Source organism: Priapulus caudatus, unplaced genomic scaffold (genome assembly GCF_000485595.1).
Source record: "Priapulus caudatus unplaced genomic scaffold, Priapulus_caudatus-5.0.1 Scaffold919, whole genome shotgun sequence".
NCBI classification, from domain to species: Eukaryota; Metazoa; Priapulida; class Priapulimorpha; order Priapulimorphida; family Priapulidae; genus Priapulus; species Priapulus caudatus.
The window spans coordinates 106,728-130,905 of NW_014577980.1; the positions used below are offsets into that span (position 1 = coordinate 106,728).

General features: G+C 43.4%; 2 protein-coding genes across 2 annotated transcripts in view; one reads left to right on the forward strand and one right to left on the reverse strand.

Annotated features, from left to right (window-relative positions):
• Positions 1 to 24,148, forward strand: part of LOC106814402 (intraflagellar transport protein 88 homolog) — a gene marked incomplete in the record, with an annotated part of 29,471 nt that extends 5,323 nt beyond the window's left edge. The window contains 21 exon segments of the mRNA XM_014818719.1: positions 1,491 to 1,611; positions 2,029 to 2,110; positions 2,365 to 2,455; positions 3,423 to 3,536; positions 3,988 to 4,090; positions 4,923 to 5,037; positions 12,618 to 12,727; positions 13,264 to 13,382; positions 13,898 to 14,068; positions 14,337 to 14,510; positions 14,908 to 14,977; positions 15,813 to 15,929; positions 16,309 to 16,417; positions 16,729 to 16,767; positions 16,874 to 16,985; positions 17,377 to 17,492; positions 21,906 to 22,024; positions 22,274 to 22,380; positions 22,865 to 22,928; positions 23,146 to 23,259; positions 23,908 to 24,148. Of these exon segments, the coding sequence (XP_014674205.1) occupies positions 1,491 to 1,611; positions 2,029 to 2,110; positions 2,365 to 2,455; positions 3,423 to 3,536; positions 3,988 to 4,090; positions 4,923 to 5,037; positions 12,618 to 12,727; positions 13,264 to 13,382; positions 13,898 to 14,068; positions 14,337 to 14,510; positions 14,908 to 14,977; positions 15,813 to 15,929; positions 16,309 to 16,417; positions 16,729 to 16,767; positions 16,874 to 16,985; positions 17,377 to 17,492; positions 21,906 to 22,024; positions 22,274 to 22,380; positions 22,865 to 22,928; positions 23,146 to 23,259; positions 23,908 to 24,032 (2,292 nt within the window).
• Positions 17,602 to 20,434, reverse strand: LOC106814403 (mucin-2-like). Its single transcript, XM_014818720.1, has 3 exons — positions 20,136 to 20,434; positions 19,486 to 19,605; positions 17,602 to 19,094 (listed from the first exon to the last, which is right to left on the reverse strand). The coding sequence occupies exons 2-3, from the start codon at positions 19,519 to 19,521 to the stop codon at positions 17,994 to 17,996; spliced, it is 1,137 nt and encodes a 378-aa protein (XP_014674206.1). The 5' UTR covers positions 19,522 to 19,605; positions 20,136 to 20,434; the 3' UTR covers positions 17,602 to 17,993.
• Positions 24,149 to 24,178: the final 30 nt, after the last annotated feature.

Here is a 24,178-nt window from a genome sequence, read left to right on the forward strand (position 1 = left end):
GTGTCAATGGAGGGAATATTTCCCCCTTAACTTAAGGTATAGGAGAAAATACGGAATTGCGGCACTGAACGGCTTGACCTATGCTCTTAATATTTGGTGCATAGTCTGATGGGCAGGAAACTCATCACCTGTGCCGAAATTGGAGGTCACAGGTCAAAGGGCAGTGGGGGAAAGGTCAGATATCAGACATTTTCTGAGGACATGGCCTAATGGACAGAGTCAAAAACATTTTTGTTTCAGTGCTGACCTACTATTTTTATCACTTTATTGAAAGGACCATTAAATGTGCTTTCCACTGATGTGCGAAGAGTAAGTGTCTGATAACCTTTTGACCCTCATGAGGAGGGTTAAACATGGATTCCTGAACTGCCTCAATGATGTCACATTGTTCTCATATTCATGGCACATCCATAATCTGGAAAGCCAATATGCCCTGATAGCCCAACGGGTACAGCACAAGATTACGGCTCAAACGTCCTTGGATCTTTATCCATTTAACTATTTTTTTCCAATTAACGCAAATAATTACATGATTTATTTACAACAATTTAATAACAACAAATAATTGTATTCCCCGCGACGAAGTCGGCAAGGATACTATGGTTTCATGTCTCCCCAGCCGCCGCCGCCGCTCGGTCCGCCGTAGAGAATTTTCCTTCTGCTCTATAACTCGACCCCTAATTGACCTAGCATGACCAAACTTGGTATACTTACACATCTTGGGGAGAAGGTGTGCAGAGTACCAAAACCAGGTCACTTTGACCATTATTTGACCTTTACCTTGACCTTGATCATATTTCCCTTCCGCTCTCTAATTCGGCCCCTAATTGACCTAGCGCTACTAAACTTGGTATACTTACACATCTTGGGGAGAAGGTGTGCAGAGTACTAAAACCAGGTCACTGCGACCTTTATTTGACCTTTACCTTGACCTTGTTCATATTTCCCTTCCGCTCTCTAACTCGGCCACTAATTGACCTAGCGCTACCAAACTTGGTATACTTACACATCTTGGGGAGAAGGTGAGCAGCGAACCAAAACCAGGTTACTGCGACCTTTATTTGACCTTTCCCTTGACCTTGATCATATTTCTCTTCCGCTCTATAACTCGGCCCCTAATTGACCTAGCGCTACCAAACTTGGTATACTTACACATCTTGGGGAGAAGGTGAGCAGCGTACTAAAACCAGGTCACTACGACCTTTATTTGACCTTTACTTTTACCTTGATCATATTTCCCTTCCACTCTGTAACTCGGCCCCTAATTGACCTAGCGCTACCAAACTTGGTATACTTACACATCTTGGGGAGAAGGTGTGCCGCATACCAAAACGAGGTCACTGCATATAGGGATAAAATTTGAGTAAACGTGAAACTATAATGTATACTCACTATTAATAATGATTGTGTTGTTAATCACGAACGTTTGCATATATGTGTCCACCGTAAAACAGCAGTGACTAACCCTGTTCATTGACAAACCTCTGCAGAGGACTCGTACGGGCATGACGAGCTCGCTTGGACGCACTAGGCAGGGATCTGCTGAGGGAGTGAGACCCATGACGGCTGTCCGTGCCGTCGGTTTTACGTCTGCAGGAAATAGGAACACGCGTACGTATCTCCGGCTGTATCGGGACTAGATGTTGGTGTAGAGTCATACCTTTATGTCAGGGTGATTCAAAGAAAAATTATGAATGTGCTCTTTATAGACTGCTATCTGTGCTTTAAGTTTGCGCTAGTATATAAGTTTGAGAGTAGGTGATTGTAAGTAGCCAAACTTGAGTAGCTAACCAGCCATTCGTCAGTGATGTGAGATTTAGGTTATCTAAACTGATTCCTTGGATTAGTGTGAGGTAAGCTTTTTTTACTTGAAAAGTTCAATGGTTAGTCACTTCAGAAGTTTATAATAGAGAAGTCTGTATTGTCATTGATTGTGAACCTATGATTGCATGTATGTGAATATATTGTGTGAAGAGAATTGGCAAGAAAGTGGTTGATAATTGCTTGTACCTTTACAATGTGATACAGTTACAGCCGGTGGATCCTTCGACCCCCTCGGAGAAACTGCATCTAGAGGTCCACCTCCACTTGAGAAGAAACTGGATGACAGGTAAAGTAAGAGAGTGCGCTTATCATATGTACCACTGTAGTAGGTGTAGTTTCTAAGTATCTTAAATAAGATTGTTTTCAGATGAGTGAGGACAAAGTAAACGATTTTCCTAATGGTGGAAGTGTATATGTTTTGTTTTGCATGTGTTAGTTTATGGCAAGTATGATTGTAATTGAAGCTCTACAAATGTACATACTCTGTATTGTATTTTTGCTTGTGCTGCTAAAATAAACTGGTCTGCCCATACATTGCAGTCCGGAAGATAAAATCAAGAAGATGGAAAAGAGAGTCATGGATTTAGTGGAAGAGAGTCAGTTTGCAAACAGCACTGGTGACCTTGTTCAGGTATTATCTTTATTCTCTTTCCAAACCAAAAACATTTCCCATGTGTTGCTGAAAATGGGTCGCTTATCGATGTTTACATAATGAATCTAAATTAAAAACTGAATGTAGTATACTTTCCTCTTCTGACCACGCAACCATTATAGGAGTCTCAGTCCCATGACAAATGCGATTATGCATGATATAGTGAGCACACTGATGTTCAAGCACGTTGGAATCATACACTGCTCGAATTAGTCCTCACTGTAATAGCCCGCCTGCTTTGTTCCCTCTTGCCCCTCCCTGTCAAAGTCACTGAAACCCTCGTGCAATATATCCGCTCGAAGTCTAACCCGTTTTTCTCCCGCTGATCCTGCCTTCCATTCCCCGCTCGCTACCTCCCAGGCGCTGAGAAAGGCCAGGAGTGCCGGGACAGAGGAGAAGCGACTTTACGCCTGCGCACTGCAATCCCGACCTCCTCCCAATCCTGATGACATCGAGACCGAATCCTCGGACCCGCCTCACCCTCACCCAGACATTGCTTTCTACGTGAGTAGCTAGCGTCGTATCGCGACGCTCCACGCTACTCCACGCTGGATCGGGATGCGTCATCGGGGGTGCAACACACAAGGTGGAAGCACGACGATCGAGGTTGTCGGGTGCCAAATCGCGGCTCGAATTTCGGTAAAAATTAAACGTTGACCCTCCCCCCCAAACACACACACACACAACACACACACACACACACCACCATCAACACCACACCACACACCTGAGGGGGGCCCTGGTTGCCTTCCGAAAAAAAATATAGAGTGCATTTTTGTGTGCATATTTGCGGGAGCTGGTTTTCTAGTCACGCGCTGAGATTTGCAATGTCGACCAGTCGTCTTTCACCGTCGCGGTGTTCGGCCCGTGACGACGTCCTGATCCAGTGCTGGGAGAGCTGGGGCATGGCAGCCTTTTGGAATGTGTTAGTGATGTTGATTTGCAGGGTCTAGAGAAGGCAAAACATGCAGGGCGTCAGGAGAGACAGCTGGTGAGGCAACGTGAGCAGACGGGAAATGCAAACCAAGAGAGTAACATGAATTTGGATTTGACGTACACTGTGAGTCTGCAGCTGTGATGTGTACGTTTGTGCATGTGTGCGTGCGTGTGTGCGTGTGTGCATGCGTACGTGCGTGTGTGCAAGTATATATGGAGACAATATACATTTCTGCAAGAAATTCCTCTGCACAAGAGTTCTGCATTCTGATAAAATCTCTTGAGATGCTTTTTAAGTTGCTTGGTTAAGTATACAGAGTAAGTATGTTACATTCTTTGGAGTAGATGATAACTTGGCATTGATATGTTACCTGCTGTACATTGCCCCATAATATGATTTTAAAACGTTAAAAGCAGTATTGTATTCATTGTTTTTGGATTGTGTGGTGTGTGCATTCCTTTTGAGCAAGTCACAGGGACTTCTGCTAATGTCAAATCAGAGTAAAATGACGTATGTGATTGTGTGCTTGCATTAATTTTATCCCCTGATGTAATGTCTAGATGGTGTGTTGCAGGTGCTGTTTAATCTTGCCTGCCAGTATGTGGCCAGCGAAATGTGGACTGAAGCTCTTAGTACCTTTCACGTCATAATCAAGAATAGAATGTTTAGTAATGCCGGTATGAAATAAAGAATCCGCACGCTTACCTACCTGTGATATTCTTCCTGCTTCGTTATTTTACAGACAGCCATAAATGATTTATACAGACTTGGATGTTGAAATGTGTTACTTAGATGGGGTAATGAATTTTGAGTCATGGTAAATGTGTTGTGAGGTAAATTAAAAAAAAACACCAGTAAATGTGTGCAAGTTAACAGTAAACGTTATGTAAAAAGTGTAGAGTTGTACGGTACCATGTAGTACACATATGTTGGGTTGTGAGGTCACTAATGCTTTTTTCACAAAAATATTGTAGTTTGTCTTACATTAAAGCCGCAATATGCGCATCCAAACGCTAATTTCTCCAGTACTAGACTAGCAAATACTTTGTGTCATGCACAATCACACTACCTTATGACAAAATTAACTCTAGTTCCTCCCATTTCACTGCGCGTTTGCTTAAAACCCACAAGAAAGAGGTGCGAAATCTGGCAATCTGGCGCCAACGCCGAATTGTTTGCCAAACAATTTAGCCCTGAATCGGTTAGGTGACGTCACATGTTGCTACGGGTTGCACCCGCTGTACAGTTGCTTGGCAGAGCAACGCGAACGTGTCAACAAATCCGAGAATTTGAACAACATTGGAGGTATTTTCAAATGCCTTTTATAAGACAACGTGCAGTGAAATGGGAGGACAAAATGCAGTGAAAGGTAGTGTGATTATGCATGACACGAAGTATTTGCTAGTCTAGTACTGGAGAAATTTGCATTTGGTTGCGCATATTGCGGCTTTAACTAGGCAGTAGACTGTAGTATGAATAATTGAATATGTCACATTTATTTGATTGCAGGAAGACTGAAAGTCAACATTGGGAACATCTATTTCAAACAGAAAGATTACCCGAAAGCCATCAAGTATTATAGAATGGCATTGGATCAGATTCCCACATCACACAAGGATGTCAGGTGCTTATGTTAACACTTTTACTGCACTTCATTTTAGATTCTTAAAGGTATCTCCCCTCGAACTTTCAAGCGGCAAACACAAAATCAGGCAAACATGAATTATTTTAACATTGCACGTTTGTACTTGCCTATATATGTGTGATAGGTAAAAAAAATTGCTTGGGAATACGTTTATTCGAAGCTTTTAGACTACAAAGCTAAACGTTTGGGTCGAATGTTTCCCAGCGTTTACTTTTGCCGCTATGTGGCGATTGTTCCGCACTGCGCACTGGCCGTGTTATGTTTGTATGAACCATGCTATGTAAAATTATACACACCAGTTGGCATGTTATGACTCAATGGTTTTTCTGGTCACGTACATGGCTAGCTGATAGGGAAAGGGCAACGTTTTTGTTGCTGGGAGATTATAGTATTCTGAGCAGTTAACAAGTGAGTGAGTCGAGAGTCCTGTCAGGTCGCTGTTGGTTCGGATTACGTTTTGTTGGGTTTTTAGCTCATCTGACAAAGTCAGATGCAGCTTGTAGAATCGCATGATCGTCCGTCCGTCCGGCCGTCCGTCCGTCCGTCCGTCAAATCTTAACCGCTAGACGTACGGTCACGATATTCGGGACGTGGGGGGGTAATCCGAAAACGAGTTGGGATGTCGAAGCTGGGTTGTTCAGCGTTGTGTCGCTTAATTTCTAGTGAAATAAAAACTTCATTTAAGGAAAACTAAGTTCTTTCCTTTAGTTGTCACTGCAGCCAATCGGGGCGGGCGCTACCGGGCGATCGGGATTTTGTGAATCGTCTACAATTGATTGAATCGGCACAAAACCGCGAAACTTCTGTGTTTTTGAAGTGCAGATTAATAGACTTGCTGACTTATCGGCCACGGTTAGTTTTACATAGTTTGTTCAGTGGACTATAGAGGCAAGAACGAGCCCCAAGATGGAGGTTGTAGAGGACCGTTAAATTTGTGAAATGTGAAAGAATCGAGAAAGTGATCGTCGAAATTGCGCAAACGAGTTTCCTACCTTCTCTATACTATATAATATGATTATCATGGCGACACAGCACAACACGCAGCGGCGAGTGCCGGAGCGTTCGCGTTAGTTTTATGAAGGGAAAGTGATAGTACAGTGACACAACAGTGGAACTGTAATGAGGAGGGTATGGTAGTAGGCCTATTTGTGAATGTGAGGTCATTATCATATTTATTTTCAGTTTTTTACTGACTCTGTCCCAAGGTGCCTGTCACACACAACACACACACACGACACACCACACCACCACACACACACACACACCACACACAAACACACACACACACACACACACACACACACACACAACACACACACACACACACAGCATACTAATTATACTAAAGATTAACTATTAGTAATAGTGTTACTATTAATATATCATTATCAAGTATCAGTACTTCATGTGAAATCATGCACTTGTGCATCGCAACGCAGGGCTGTAGTACTTACTAGTACTAGTAAGTTAGTATTGGCTCGTAGGGTCTAATGTCGCCTGGACGCTTGTTTGACCTGGTCGTTTGCTATTTCTGACTACCCTAACCCTAACCCTAAACCTTACCACTACCAGGGTTAGGCGTTAGTCAGAATAGGCTAAACGAGCCAGGGTTAACAAGCAGGTCAAGGGAGACTATAGACCTGTCATCTGCCAGTAGTATGGCCCTTGTATTGGCAATAAAATTTACAAGTTTAATTAATCGATTATTGATAGCATACACAGTACAGTCGTACAGTACTTGAATGATTTGATTGTAACATGTTTACTGATCTCTTTCCATGTTATTGATACTGGCGCACAGCTCTATAAAGAGACGATGGAGAATGTACACCTGTGCAGATGATGAAGATGACCTCTACTCTTGGTTCAATACTTCATAACCCATCCTGCACTTGGCCCAACAAATGAATTAGAGCACGATGAAGGTTTCCAGCAGGCGGTGAAAATCAAGCCATGGAGACGCACGCCGACCTCCAAGTTGTTAGTATATGTATTCTAAACAGGCAGGAGCGACCGGCGCAAATATTTTACATTTATTGCTTCTACCCATTTTACCTATCAACCACATGTGTGGTAGCCCTATGCATTATGTCTTATCTCCAGGGTTTCTTCTGAGGGGAAAATTAGACAAAGGAAGTAATGGCCGTTTGGGGGAAAAAACGCTCATGAATGGATTTCAAATTACAGGATGTTTGATATAACTTATAGGTAACTGCTGTATTACGGGATGAATTCTTCCGCGATCGCGGAAGAATCCGCGGATTTGACAGTCCTCTGGGGTCGATTTTGTGAACTTCTAATTCGTTGAGAAAATTGGGCAGCGGGGTAACAAATGTAACAATTTAAATTATATACCGCAGCTCCAACAGCACACTGACTTGTAGACTGTAGAGTGTAGACAATAGGCTGACAGCGAGTATTACAGCTGTATCTGTTTTTGGTACCAGAAAGAAAATCCTCGTTCCACGAGCTGCAGTAGAGGGCAAACATCTGAGGTAGGCTGATCACGTAACGACCATGCTGGCCTGGGGCCGGTTTACATGTGCTGCGTGCATTGTTGTGTGGCATGAGATGCACTGATTGTTCCATTGCATTGTGTTTTTTTCATTTTAATCTTCTCGCAAGCAAGGCCAGCTATGTCTGAGTAAAACTAATGCAAGGAAGCGGGTGGAAACAGAAAAAGAATATTAGGCGCGGCTTCATTACACAAGAAAACCGCGCGCCTCAGCCCGCTAATAGTCGGAGATAATAGTGAGCTAATTGTGTTCGTTGTTCAACACAGGCATATCTGCGCTAATTCGGCGCGGCTCCAAATATTAGCGCCGCGGTGCAAATAAGTGAGCTGATTCAAATTAAGCATCAGAAGTGGTCCTTAAAGGCCGGACACACCTAGGCCGAGTGCCATTCGCGCATGATCGGCCGATTCTTCATCGGCGATGGCATCAGCTGTGAAAATCGCCTGTGTGTCTCACTCAAATCGCCGCCGATTTCATCGGCCGATGCGCGTCGGCCGATTGCATCGCCCTGGCATCGCACAGATCAAAACGTTTTTGATATTATCGCCCGATGGCTCGGGCCTGGCATCGGCCTGCCATCGGCCCTGGCATCGGCACTCGCTGGTGTGTCCACGACTGCCCGATGGCCAGCCGGCGATGCCAGCCGATTTTACAATCATCAGCATCACAGTTGTTCAATGATATGACTTTCTCTCTCTCTCTCTCTCGGCACTGCGGCGCGCAAGAATTCGGCCGATGGATCGGCCGATGGCATCCCTGTGTGTCACGACTGCGCGATTGTCATCGGCCGATGATCGGCCGATGGCATCTGCCTGGTGATGTTCCACAGACTGCGCCGATGCCATTCGGCCTGATGGCACGCCCGATTGCATCGGCCGATGGCGATCGCGCGATGGCAATCGCCCTGGCATCGCCTGTGTGTCCGCCCTTTTAGGAGGCGGGCTATTTGGAGGCGGCGATTTAGTGAGCTATTGCGTTCACGACTTGTAAAAAGCCTCAGGTTTTTCGAGCGAGCTACAAAAACCGGGTTTGCCAGCCCGCTAATTCGCAGCCAGTGTGAACGACCTTTATGTCTAAGACATGTTATATATATAATTTGCCCTATTTCGCAGCCGGCCCTGCATTTCCTATTTAGTTTGTTTGCTTCCTTTTGACAACATATGAAAAGGTGATTCAAGAGTCTCTATAAATGTGTTCAGAATAGCTTAGAATGCCACCAAATTGACCATTCTTTTAAAAAAATTCCGGGGAGCATGCCCCGGACCCCCTAGCAGTGGCGATCACCTAACGATCTTCGCATTGCCGCCCTCTGTTTGCTAATTAAAATTTCAGCTGCAAATTAAATTATCCAATCTCATCCCTGTATATACAGGATATACTTATCAGTAAATACTGGAACATTTTCACAATGCAATGTTAAATTTGACAATGGCGGTGTGCACCCTGTATCTTGTGTTTAGATGGCATCAGTGAGGACTGGATCAGGAAGACTCGGGACAAGTGCAGGGTTGGTATTACTAGTTTTGTTGTTATATTACTAGTCGTTATTATCAAACGTTTATTGTTAACATTTATTAGTGTGCACATCCCATGTCCTGTAAATAGATTCGTGAAGCTTACACTCAGAAATTTTTATAAAACTGCAAACACTTGCATGCACATGGAGCCTATTATATGTAATCTATGGACAGTAATTACTTGCCTTTCATTATATACTGTTGTGTATTTGGATCTGTGATTGGGCATAATTGTATAATTTAGATTGCACAGGATCAAAATTCATGATTATAGGGTAAAATTGTTTAAACGTGAAACTATAATGTATACTCACTATTAATAATGATTGTGTTGTTAATCACGAACGTTTGCATAGTATGTGTCCACCGTAAAACAGCAGTGACTTAACCCTGTTCTTTGACAAACCTCTGCAGAGACTCGTACGGGCATGACGAGCTCGCTGGGACGCACTAGGCAGGGATCTGCTGAGGGAGTGAGACCCATGACGGCTGTCCGCGCCGTCGGTTTTACGTCTGCGGGAAATAGGAACACGCGTACGTATCTCCGGCTGTATCGGGGACTAGATGTTGGTGTAAGAGTCATACCGTTTATGTCAGGGTGATTCGAAGAAAAATTATGAATGTGCTCTTTATAGACTGCTATCCTGTGCTTTAAAGTTTGCCGTGTTAATATAAGTTTGAGAGTAGGTGATTGTAAGTAGCCAAACTTGAGTAGCTAACCAGCCATTCGTCAGTGATGTGAGATTTAGGTTATCTAAACTGATTCCTTGGATTAGTGTGAGTAAGCTTTTTTTACTTGAAAAGTTCAATGGTAGTCACTTCAGAGTTTATAATAGAGAAGTCTGTATTGTCATTGATTGTGAACCTATGATTGCATGTATGTGAATATATTGTGTGAAGAGAATTGGCAAGAAAGTGGTTGATAATTGGCTTGTACCTTTACAATGTGATACAGTTACAGCGTGGATCCTTTCGACCCCCCGAGAAACTGCATCTAGAGGTCCACCTCCACTGAGAAGAAACTGGATGACAGGTAAAGTAAGAGAGTGCGCCTTATCATATGTACCACTGTAAGTAGGTTAGTTTCTAAGTATCTTAAATAGATTGTTTTCAGATGAGTGAGGACAAAGTAAACGATTTTCCTAATGGTGGAAGTGTAATATGTTTTGTTTTGCATGTGTTAGTTTATGGCAATATGATTGTAATTGAAGCTCTACAAATGTACGTACTCTGTATTGTATTTTTGCTTGTGCTGCTTAAATAAACTGTCTGCCCATACATTGCAGTCCGGAAGATAAAATCAAGAAGATGGAAAAGAGAGTCATGGATTAGTGGAAGAGAGTCAGTTTGCAAACAGCCACTGGTGACCTTTGTTCAGGTATTATCTTTATTCTCTTTCCAAACGCAAAAACATTTCCCAGGTGTTGCTGAAAATGGGTCGCTTATCGATGTTTACATAATGAATCTAAATTAAAAACTGAATGTAGTATACTTTCCTCTTCTGACCACGCAACCATTATAGGAGTCTCAGTCCCATGACAAATGCGATTATGCATGATATAGTGAGCACACTGATGTTCAAGCACGTTGGAATCATACACTGCTCGAATTAGTCCTCACTGTAATAGCCCGCCTGCTTTGTTCCCTCTTGCCCTCCCTGTCAAAGTCACTGAAACCCTCGTGCAATATAACGCCTCGAAGTCTAACCCGTTTTTCTCCCGCTGATCCTGCCTTCCATTCCCCGCTCGCTACCTCCCAGGCGCTGAGAAAGGCCAGAGTGCCGGGACAGAGGAGAAGCGACTTTACGCCTGCGCACTGCAATCCCGACCTCCTCCCAATCCTGACGACATCGAGACCGAATCCTCGGACCGCCTCACCCTCACCCAGACATTGCTTTCTGACGTGAGTAGCATAGCGTCGTATCGCGACGCTCCACGCTACTCCACGCTGGATCGGGATGCGTCGTCGGGGGCGCAACACACAAGGTGGAAGCACGACGATCGAGGTTGTCGGGTGCCAAATCCGGCTCGAATTTCGGTAAAAATTAAACGTTGACCCTCCCCCCCAAACACACACAACACAACACACACACACACCACACCACCATCAACACACACCCCATTACCTCGTGGTGGGAGACCGCCTCTCTGGATGGGTCGAAATTTTTGCGTCCCCGGTGGGATCGCCACGGGCAGGAGCTATGGGCCTCATTGCAAGTCTTCGCACATTCTTTGCGACATTTGGGGTGCCGGAGGAGTTATCCAGCGACGGAGGGCCGGAATTCACCGCCAGCGCCACTCGCGACTTCCTCTACCGCTGGGGCATCAGCCACCGAGTCTCATCCGCTCACCACCCTCAGTCGAATGGGCGGGCGGAGGTGGCCGTGAAGTCAGCAAAGCGTCTCCTACGGTCAAATGTTGGTCCGACAGGCGTGTTAGACAATGACAGGTTGCTACGTGCGCTGCTGCAGCTCCGCAACACCCCGGATCCGGACTGCAACGTTTCACCGGCCCAGATCGTCTTTGGGAAACAGCTGCGTGACTCATTCTCTTTCGTGAACCGCCTGGAGAAGTACTCGAACCCTTTTGTCCGCCCGGAATGGCAAGAGGCATGGCACTCGAAGGAGGTCGCGCTACAAGCGAGATTTGTGAAGTCGTCTGAGAGCCTGAATGAGCATGTGCGCCCCCTGCGTCCCATACATGACGGCGACATGTGCTTCATCCAGAATCAAGTGGGGAACTCGCCAAAGCGATGGGACCGCACCGGCACGGTCGTCGAGGCTCTTGGCCACGACCAATACCGCATGAAAGTGGACGGGTCCGGGCGCCTCACCACACGGAACCGGAAGTTCCTTCGAGCATTTGTTCCGGCTTCTACCGAGATCCAGGAACGGGCCCATGCAGGACCGTCTATGCCGTCGCTGGCACCACCAGCTCTCAAACCGCCAGATGCTGCCCTGCCTCGTCCTGGCCTTCCATACGCTGCCCCACGCGATCCGTGCACGGACACGCCTTGTGTTGCGCCGCCGAGTTCTTCAGCGCCACATGAAAGGCCGACAGATGACGATCTCCCAGCAGCCACTCTATCGCTGCCTACCCTGGCCCCTGCATCGCCTCCACATGGTCAGCCGCCGCCACTCAGCGATGCTTCGCCTCCCGCGCCATCACTGCGCCCTCGCCGTGCGATTCGCCAGCCTCGCCTCTATGAACCTGAGACCGGCCGCTGGATTTCTTCTTGAGTTCGCCGCGTTGCCCCCTCGAACTGGGGGGGATGTACAGTTATGATATTGTTCATTTAGTTATACTAACGGAGAGAAAGAACTCTGACAGTTATCGTTATACTGTATTGACATTAGTTCCCTTTCATATATATATATATATATACATATAACATCATTACTACTGACTCGAGTTGTATTGTACCATGTGCTTGTTTAATGGCCATTTAATTCATTTCTTCTTTTATTATTCATAACTTGCCTCAACGGAAGGGTATGTTACATGGTGCCTCTTATTGGCATTTCTAGGATGCGAATAATGCAGAACATAGGAATTGTGTTTGTGAAGATGGGGCAGTTCCAAGATGCTATAACTTCTTTTGAGCACATCATGAGTGAGAGACCAGACTTCAAAACAGGTAAATTTCCTCAGTGCTTCGTTTACGTCATAAGAAATTGGGCAAGATTTGCTACTGATAATGCATGCTTGTGTTAGAATATCTCTCCAATATTGATTAGGTAATTATATCAGGGCTTGAATTTTCCCCTCAGCACTGACAGCAATTCAGATGTGGTTGGGCGCCAATATCCATGGCACTAAGCCACGTGCCCTTCTCATAAATCAAGTGTTGTGTATTTATCCTTTTTTCACCCACATAAAAAGTGTTGTTAAAAAATAACTGATCTTAATTTAATAAGTTAACCCTTCTTTCAAAGGAATACTTGGCCTTGGTGCTGCTCCAACGTGTCATGGTGCCCTAACATGTCTAATTATGCCAAAGGCAACGTATTCAACATATGCCTTACCTTGAAAAATTCTACTCTATTATATCGTTCGGTTTTCTAGCATTACATATATCTCGGGTTAAGAGACAGTACATACTTCATTATGATACTGCTTGAAATGCTGGTATAATCTTGAATATTAGTATAGAATGTGAATGTTATATTTTAGGATTCAACCTTCTGCTCTGTTATTATGCTCTGAATGATAAAGACAAAATGAAAAAGGCATTTCTCAAGTTGTTACAGACTGAGCTAAGTATGGATGATGAAGACAAGTATCTGCCTTCTGTGAGTGTTTACAGTATCAGAGCCACGAATGCATAGAATTCTTATTCCAATTACCTGTAGAGGAATGTGGAAGCATGCTTAAACTTATATTGTCCTCCAAATCACTGTTTTTTTTTACATTATGTAAAGATGGAAACATGGTTAAACACGGAAACTTGTTCTTAGTCATGAATTAACTTGTCATTGTCCCGTCTATGGTAGACCAATCTGATAACAATGGACCGGTGCTGTCCATACCTGAAGGTAAACATCTCATACATCCCCCCCCACCCCCAATCTACTGTCAAACTTGTCTGAGCAGACACATCTATATAACAGACATCTGGCTATAATCTGTATACGTCTGACTATACTTCGTGTTTAATTTCAGTGGTAGTTGTAGTAAAGTGAATGTACTTCTATAAAATGGCTACGTGTCTGTAAATGACACCTTTGGTGTTTGCCTTAAGTGACCCTTACATACCGGTTTGAATTTAAATCTATCTGACAACCAACATACCCGATGCATGCTGTAGGAAGATGCACACTCGAATCTCATCCTGGAAGCCATAAAGAATGATTCATTGAGGAAGATAGAGAGGCAGAAGAGGTTGGAAGCCGAAAGGTGTGTCATCACAGCAGCTAAGATCATCAGCCCTAGCATTGATGTAAACTTCACGGCTGGCTATGACTGGTGTGTGGAACAAGTAAGTCTAAATGTGTGCCAGCTTGTCATAGATAGCTTTCTGTTACATTTTACTGTCTTCAGCTCATCCTGTATTGACTAGTGCTGCACTCTCACGGACAGCTAGAAAACATATTTGGAATGTAGAACATGTATTCCAGCAAAACAGTTGCATTGTAAGAATTACTAAGTCTCTGTTATATGCAAATTGTATTTATATTGCATCATTGTCTTCATTGCCTTTAATGCCGGAAGTTTGTTCATTGTTCTTGTCTTCTTTTACCGACCAGGTTAAGGCATCTAATCACGCTGAATTGGCACATAATCTTGACATCAACAAAGCCATTGCCTACCTCAAGCAGAAAGACTTCAACAAGGCTGTTGATACATTGAAGGGCTTCGAGAGAAAGGACTCTAAACTTGCAGTTCACGCAGCAACAAATCTATCATTCCTTTACTTTTTGGTATGTATTAATAATTATCATTCAATGAATGATCCATGTCAAATTTCTTTCATTATATAGTGGCAATTATGTTATAACATTTTTCGTTTGTTTCTCAATAATGAAAAGGAGAAAAAATGTTACCTCATTTAATTGTAACTATAAACTTGAAGAACTTGGAGTGGGTATATTGGTATAGAAGTTTGAGGTAAATATAAATAATTCAGATGTAATTGATTTAATGTCTCGATAGCAGTATAGCAATTTACTTTGTTGAAAACATTCCTGCTATTGCAAAGAACCTACTTTCTGAGGAGGGTGTTTCGTTCAGCTAATAACATATAGCAGGTATTTATACAGAAAGCATCCATTTTGGTTTACCAGTTGTCTGTATTTGAGTACAATTATGTACTTTCAGCAAAAAGAGTATGCAATGGCAGACAAGTATGCTGAAATTGCACTGACAGGAGACCGCTATAACCCCAGCGGTAAGCCATGCTTTATTTCTCTCTCTCTCTCTCTCTCTCTCTTTCTCTCTTTTCTCTCTCTCTCTCTCTCTCTCTTTCTCTTTCTCTCTCTCTTCTCTCTTTCTCTCTTTTCTCTCTCTCTCTCTTTCTCTTTCTCTTTCTCTCTCTCTTCTCTCTTTCTCTCCCTCTCTCTAATTCTCGCCGTGTCTTTCTCCATATTTACATATAATATATATACATGTGTTTGTGTGTGTGTGCGTGTGCATGTGAGCATGTGCAGGCATGTACTTCAATAACTAAGTTTCCCAAAACACAGGCACACTTTTATTTAATAGTTTGTGCAATGTACCATATCGTTATACGTATCAGTAAGTATCGTATTGTGGACTATAGGCGTATCATTACATTTCTAACATGTATATGTATGTGTGTGTGTGTGTGTGTGCGTGTGTGCGTGCGTGTGTGTGCGTGCGTGCGTGCGTGCGTGCGTGTGTGTGTGCGTGCGCATGTGTGCGTGCGTGCGTGTGGTATATCTATAATTGTTATATGGCTACGAAACTCGCTCTCTTTTCTCTCTCTCTCTCTCTCTCTCTCTCTCTCTCTCTCTCTCTTTCTCTTTCTCTTTCTCTTTCTCTCTCTCTTCTGTCTTTCTCTCCCTCTCTAATTCTCGCTGTGTCTTTCTCCATATTTACATATAATATATATACATGTGTCTGTGTGTGTGTGCGTGTACATGTGAGCATGTGCAGGCATGTATTTCAATAACTCCAATCATTTCGTACTTGACCAAAACATCGTGCAATTGTTTATGAATCGAATATAAGATGTGTATTTTTCTGTTTGTCCATGCTCACAGCTCTGGTTAACAAAGGCAATGTGCTGTACATGCAAGGTGATGTGGAGAAAGCACTGGAGTTCTACAATGATGCACTGAACAATGAGGCATCCTGTGTGGAGGCTCTCTACAACCTAGGTATAAACTCTCCTGATTCTATTTACACGAAATAGAACTAAGTTTCCCAAAACACAGGCACACATTCATTTAATAGTTTGTGTAATGTACCATATCGTTATACGTATCAGTAAGTATCGTATTGTGGACTATAGGCGTATCATTACATTCCTAACTTGTATATGTATGTGTGTGCGTGCGTGCGTGCGTGCGTGTGTGTGGTATATCTATAATTGTTATATGGCTACGAAAACTACCACATATTAATTGGTCAGTAGCATGTTACATGACGAAATAAACCAATATTGCCCACTGCAAATCAATTTTGCCCACTGAGCGGTGCTGCTACCTAGCATGAACACTGTTTCTCACCAGAGAGTAAGATGTATGTACGTTTCAGGTTTGGTGTACAAGAAGCTGTCTCGAAAGGAAGAATCCATGGACTGCTTCTACAAACTACATGCGATCCTACGCAACCATCCGGAAGTTATGTTCCAGATAGCGAAACTGTATCTTTTGAAATGTTGTCACATTGTGCTATTCTAAACAAACTGAAATTGATTGTTCAAAATAATTATTTAGAAAAGATTTAGTACTGCATACCAAATTGCAGACTAAGATTGGCTCTTGTCAGGTGGTTATTACATCTTTCCATGACTAGTGATGCATCTATCTATCGAAATATCTGTTGGTACATCTATCTACTGATTCGATCATGTGCCTACCTGGGCCTCCATATGTCTAATTATCCAGCCATTCTGCTTTTTGTTTGACTACTTTCCTTTGTAACTGTTAAATGGTATTGACTGTTTGGGTGCAGCTATGAACAACTTGATGATCCAGACCAAGCCATGGAATGGTAAGCTATTTTTTCCAAAAACGTATATAAACAATTATAATTCATTGTGAAATTAATCACAAACTGTGGCAGGGACAATTAAGTATGATGATGTTTGTGTTATCAGGTATATGCAGCTAGTAGGAGTGGTTCCCAGCGATCCAACCGTGCTGAAAACAATGGGAGAACTGTGTGATTACATCGGTGACAAATCTCAAGCCTACCAATATCATTATGATGTTAGTATCATTCCTTCCTTCATTACATCGAAAATCGCTGTGACCACAATATGTAATGGACTAACGATGACGAAAATGAAAGACGATGAAATTTGTATGTGGTATATTACTTATTTATTATCATGCTTCTATGTTGGCATGCATGTGTTATCGTTGATGCCTCCCCCAGCTTCACCCACAGATCTGCTATATCCGAGAAACCAATCATTATAGTGCCATCTGAGCTCAGTATAACATCACAAGTCATCATTATACGTTTAGCTTTTGTCCGTAGAGTGACGTTGGTATGAAGAAGCAATTGCAATGTGAATAGCAGATTAATATCTTGCACATGACTACTATATAAGCATTGGACAAATCCTGACGATGAACAATTGTGTGTGTTTTGCAGTCGTATAGGTATATGCCTTCGAACATGGAGGTGGTCGAGTGGCTGGGAGCATACTTCGTTGACTCGCAATTTCCGGAGAAAGCAATTCATTACTTTGAGAGGGCGGCCCTAGTGCAGTATGTATCAACATCTTGTCATCATTATCATTATGATTCTACATTTCATCTACTTGTGGATGCATGTTTTAGGTTTATAAAAGGTGTCTAATTGCTTAATATCAATGATAAATCATAGCAAATCGTTTCATATGTGCAATATTTTTTATTATACATATATATATATACTGTGTACGATATATATTACATATTTTTTAATGTATATTCAACATAACTCTGTATGTATTTGCCATAAAACTAACTGCTTATACATACTACTTGCATTATCCTACTTAATTCTAGATGTGCTAGTAATGACAGAAAAACATTCTATGCTATACGACATGACATATTATAAAAACATTTATATATCTAGAAATGTGTGATAACCAAAGCATGTAGTAGATGTAACATGGCATGCAACGATTGTAACGTTACTTCTCAAGCGCGTGTGTCCCAGGGTTGACCGTTGTGTCAGACTGCATGGATGCTGGCATTGTTTGCTGTGTAAGTCTATTAAGTCTATAAGTGTGAATAACCTCTGTGCTTGAAGCTGGGTCGCTGTAGACGGAGGCTGTTGGGCTCAGATGGACTTTTCAACTGTGGTGCTGGACTTGTTGTACTTTCCAAAACAGCTGTCGTTGATTGTGGTGGTGCTGTTTTCGGTAAAGGTGCTGGACGTGGGTGGGGGTGGGTGTAGCCCCTATGCTTGAAACTTGGTTTCTGATTCACAAGTCTGTTGTAATTTAATGGATTTTTATCATTTGGTTGTGGTGATGCTGCTGTTGTCTGAAGTGGTGGTCCCACTGTTGTTTTAGTTGTTACTGTTAGTGGTACATATGTGTGAAGGTGGGTGTAGCCCCTATGCTTGAAACTTGGTTTTTGATTGACGAGTATGTTGTAATTCGATGGATTTCTATCGGTAAGTGGTACTGAAACTGTTGGTGGTGATGTTGGTAAATCTGTCGGATGTATTGTTGTTGATGGTGCTGTTGTTGCTAGTGCTATTGGTTTTGATCTTGGTATTGGTAGGTTAGGGTGGGTGTAGCCCCGATGTTTGAAACTTGGTTGCTGGTTGACAAGTATGTGGTAATTCAATGAATCTCCGTCATTTAGTGCTGCTGCTGTTGTTGTTAGGGGCGGTGGTGGTGCTGTTGTTGATGTTAGTGGTACGTCTGTGTGGAGGTGGGTGTAACCTCTTTGTTTGAAACTTGGCTTTTGTTGAACGAGTATGTTATACTCAAGCGGGTTGACAACTTGTGCTGCATTTGTGTGCGTTTCGGTTGATCGTTGAGATGTTGTTGCTGCTACTGTTGTTATCGGAAGTAATGTTATAACAGGTTGTGTGGCAGGTGGAAGAGTCTCTACTGGAGTTGCTACCGGGAGCAATGCTTCTTGTAGTCTTGCGTATCCTCTGTGCTTATTGCTTAGCTGTTGATTGCCAAGAAAGTTCGATTCTGTGAGTGGACCCCTCGTGCGTGCGTCCTCATGATCAGTAGTGTCTCGTGGTCCTTTAGCATAGGCAGACAGTAGCTGCAGGTCAGATTGGCTCTCTGCTTCACCATAAGCTGTCCGTATTTGCCCAATGACTGATGAGGCATGGGAAGTGTCGTCCACAAGCACCTAAAACACGACATTGGGGAAGAAAATATCTTGAATACGGAGCCGAAATTATTCAGGAAAACCTTTGTTATTCTTCCCTCCCCCATCTCTTCTCTTTCTTACTCTCTCTCTCTCTCTCTCCCTCTGTTTGTCTCTCTTCCCTTCTTGCCCCCTCTCTCTTTCTGTCTGGCTGATTTATCAAGGGTTTTACTAAATAGTTCTATGAGTAAAAGTCTTAAGAGAGATTAGATGAGGCCCAATTAGCCACTTATGTTAAGCAGCCACATGCTTGTCCATCTTGCAGTTTTGCTGGTCTATGGAATACACGACATACAAAGTACACGGCTGAATTCGTTGTATGTTGGCTTCTAATAAACCCTTGTTGTGTATAATTTGAGTTATGGGCACTTACCAGAATGGTGGTCGCCAGTAGCACGAGTGTGCGCATTTTCAGTCTACGTGTGTACGAGCACTCTGTGTATGCAGTCAATAGTGTCACTTCCTACGAATTTCGTAAAGTATCGCTTGATCTCTGTAAAGTAATAATCACATATATTGTTGTGGCGTCGAAGTATAGCCAATATTATGGTTCAGCGAGCGTCATATTGAATTTGCAATGATTGTAATCTTATTCCTTCTGTTGCAGTATAGCGACAAACTGCTTCTTTTATTGGCAAACCGGAGCCCGTTGTCAGAAACAAAATTAGTCTTAACATTAGTCTTAGTATCCATCTAACTTTTTCTCGTAGACCGTTGACAGAAACGTGGTCAAATTTTTCATATGCAGTGTATAGGACTCTGGTGCGGCCTGGGATAAAGAGTTATTTACAGAGAGAAAGTTAATGTTTAGAATAATTTTGTTTCTGACAACGGTTCGCTGGTGATTAAATACATGTATGGTCTTCCTCCTTCAGTTTATAGCAAATATTTGATTTCCACAGATACAACTTGGTAGCGAAAAATTCTATTAGTGGGTAGAATGAAACAACCTGATATTACCAGTGAAAAGTCACAATTTGATTAATCGCGTTTAACGAGAGATAATTCAATGGCTAGACTTACCCTGATTCCACAGTTGGTCTATCTAGCGTAATCCCCAAGACGTCTCTTTCACTTATTGCTGTCCGCTGCTAAACGCCTTGTCTTTTCTTGGACTCGGTGTCCAAGCAATGACCGACTTGGTGTCGCGGCAATGCAGGCGACGAAAGGTTTGTGACGCGCTGACGATCCATGGCATTAGTTGTATAGTGACCAGACGTGGTGACCTTCACATCGCAACCTTCACAACGTGATGCGCTCTGTCACACGCTTTGTCACGCGCGCTGCGTATACATGTGTCGTTCGTAGCTGATTGTGTCGCGCTGTCCGGCATGGGTAGTATAGAAGGTTGTAGAGACGAGCAGGGCAGGATGGAATTCGTTATAATTAGACGTTGAGCTCATTAACCTCTCGTTAACCTGCTCCGTCCTCCCCCCCCCGCGCGCGTGCCACAGGTTGCGCGATGCGAACCGAGTTTGGGGTTTACGCACCGCGCACACAGCGGCTGTTTTCTGACGCTGTCGACAGGTGTACAGGACTGCAGCTGGTGTATGTCTGGTAGAATCCTCGTGGGGTATTGTTGTGTCGAGAGTGAAAGCTGTAGGAATGTAGGGGTCGTCAGTGAAAGTACGAGCATGCGCGTGTTCGTACCTTGCTTTAGCACGACGCGGCTGCGAAACTCAGCACCTATACACACGACTTGCAATAAATACGCGACCTTTTCGTGGAAAACGTTCGTAGACAGACGTGCTGTAATTGTGGACTGTTATATTTTAATCTTCTGTGGTACAAAAAACCACTACTAGATCATTAGAAAAAGTTTGCCATCAGTGTAAACCGAGGGGTGATTTTTCGTGCGTTTTCATTTGGTAGTTATTACCATCGTGCGTTTTCATTTGGTAGTTATTATATCACATGATAGCTGCATATGATTTTTTTTTTTTTACATGCTCTCAATACTGCATTTAACACTTCTTAACCTTTTACCTAATGATTAGTCTTCGTTTAGATGATTAGACAAATGTAAAACTTTGACTTTGTATGAATGGCGTATTATATAATTATCGGTATCGCACAGCAATGCGTCCATGGAATGTGACCCACAACATTATTGTTTACTTTAATGTGATCAATTTTAAGTGAAACAATTACACACTAGGCAAATACGCCTTACTATCTTATGTTGACTTGGCATGCGTGCCATGCTGTAAGTCTCAGCAGAATAGTTATACTGTGCACTGCGACCATAAAACCAAACATAGTGAGATGTTGCTAGAGTTGTGGCAAGGGTAACGAGTTAGGGAAACCGCTATGACCAATAATGGGAACCTCGCCCCAAGCCACCTCACTGCAAGATTGTGACTGTGAACAGTCTTTGTGCATAGCATTTATGCCGCTGAAACAATGCATTGGCGAGTTGTAGAATGCTAGGAATTCTGTGTGTGAGTAGCAATGCTACTAGTTTTCTCCAATCTCTCAATTGCCACCACCCCTCCATTACCGCCACAACCTTCACAGAAGTTTATGGATGAAATCTACAGGTCACCAGTTTAGTCGTATGTGTCCGTGCCTGCGTTCGTGTGTGCGTGCACATGCATGTTTGTGTGTGCGTGCGTACGCGTGTGTTTGCGTGCGTGCGTGCGTGCGTGTGTGTACGTATGCGTGCGCGTGCGTGCACCTGTGGGTGTGCGCGTGCGTGCACCTGTGGGTGTGCGTGCGCGTGTGTGTGTGTGTTGTGTGTGCGTGTGTGTGTGAGTATGCATGCATGAATGCAATATGATGTAACTATTGCAGACCCAGCCAGGTGAAGTGGCGTTTGATGGTGGCCAGCTGTCATCGCCGCAGTGGAAACTACCAGCAGGCATTCAACACCTACAAGCTGATCCACAAGAAATTCCCAGACAATGTGGAGTGTGAGTAAATGATGCGTCCTCTCTCCAGCTAGCATTTGACTGGCAGTGTCGTTTCAGGATTTCTTTGTGGTGCCAGGAGTGGAATATCTTTGCTAATGATTACAAGTAGTTCACACACGTGCTTACAATTATTGCGTGGTAAAGCTGGATACAATGATGCAGTACAGAGAAGTGCAGAATATTCGTGCATACGTAGATATATAATATTGGTTATTATAGGATATCTGAGAGCTCTCATTGTGTTTTCAGGCCTGAAGTTCCTCGTCAGACTCTGTACGGACATGGGCTTAAAGGAGACTCAGGAGTATGCCAACAAGCTGAAGAAAGCAGAGAAGGCAAAGGAGTTGAGAGATCAGGCAAGTGTGAGGTCACCATGGAAGCAGCACCTTGCCTTAGTATCACTGCGCGCATCCAGTGACTTAATATATCTTCAGTAGGGTGTGAGGTCTCTTGTGACCTGCATGTTTATAAAATATCTTAAGTTTGCCTTTACTCGTTGGTTTGCAGATAATGAACAAAAACTGCTATTATCTAGCAGTAAATAATTCCACTTAGTATCAATGTGCGCATCTCGTGACTTAATATGTCTTCAGTAGGGTGTAATGTCTCATGTCCTACATGTTTATAAAATATCAAAAGTTTGCCTTTACACATCTATTTGTAGATATTACACAAAAACTGCGATTATCTAGCAGTGAATAATTCCATTGCGAGATAAATTCATCATATTTACTGATGCCGCACTTTTGACAGCTGATGTGCTGTCTCTGCTCAGCCATATACTCATTGTGTAAAGGTAATGTTGGTCAAACTTTAATAGTTGCCTTTGACTCGCTACAGAGGATCAGCAGTGGCAGACGTCCTGGAAGCAGTCGCGGTTCACGCATCAGCTCAGCCGAGAGCGGTGGGTTTTCCACGTTATCTCTTATCAAAGAGATCGATTTATAGCTGTCTCTATAAACATCGATATCTATTCGTTATGACTGAAAGAAATATCCCGCAAATTTCTACTAATTACATATTGTATACTGATTAAATTACTCGGTATGTAGCAATCACGGATCTGTTGTGTGTGGTGCGATCGTTAACAATGTTTTGACATTCTGTTGCTGCGTTTACAGAGCGTTCGTCTGCGTCTGGAAACGCGTCCCGCTCGCGGCCCCTCAGCACAGAGAAGGCAAAGGTTGATCTCTCCAGCGCTGGCCCATACGAGTACAGCAAGCATCTAGATGTTGGTGAGTTACCTTGAAGCCAGCTGATCTTGTGAGCGTGCCTCCAGCTATCGAGACACTCGATGGTTTTTGTCACTCCTGACAGTGACCAGCCACTTTTTCTATCACCATCACCAGAGATAGTATCAAACATGGCGGATGTTGTCGAGTCGCCAACAATAAGCTCTCATTGGAGGAGCAGACACATTAGACGACAATTTTAAAATGGTTGCCGGACGCTGCAACATTCTGTGGAAATCATCTAGTGTGTCAGTAGATTTAGAGAAGAAGTGTTTCCACTTGCACATGTATCCTACCTACTGGATTCGTTCCCCAGTTCCCGGTCATTTTCAAAATAGAAAAAGATCTAGAGTAACTCGAATGGCCCTGCCTACTGTAAAAGGTTGGGTTACAATTCGTGGAAATTGGATCAAATTACAAATAGTCTGGGCGAAGTGATGCGATTCCAGAACACACCTCTAAGCTTGCTAACATGCTATCTACATTGCGGTAGTTGTGCATGCAATGTTAATATGTGTGTTTTGAAGAGACACCTCAATGCTAGAGTAGCAGCTATTGCCATGTATCGATATATTGCTAGTCGTGAAAGTGTAATGCCATGATGGAATGGAACAAAGCATTCTCATTCTGTTAATCGCTGTGGCTTTGCAGATGTCAGTTACAAGGATCCACTGGGGCCGCAAATGGAAAGACCAAGGACATCAGCGAGGAGGAAGGAGGAGAAGGAGGAGGACTTTGCCGATGAGGAATTGGGAGATGATCTGCTGCCGGAGTAAGCAGTATGCGGGAGAGATACCAGATGATCTGCTGCCGGAGTAAGCAGTATGCGGGAGAGATACCAGATGATCTGCTGCCGGAGTAAGCAGTATGCGGGAGAGATACCAGATGATCTGCTGCCGGAGTAAGCAGTATGCGGGAGAGA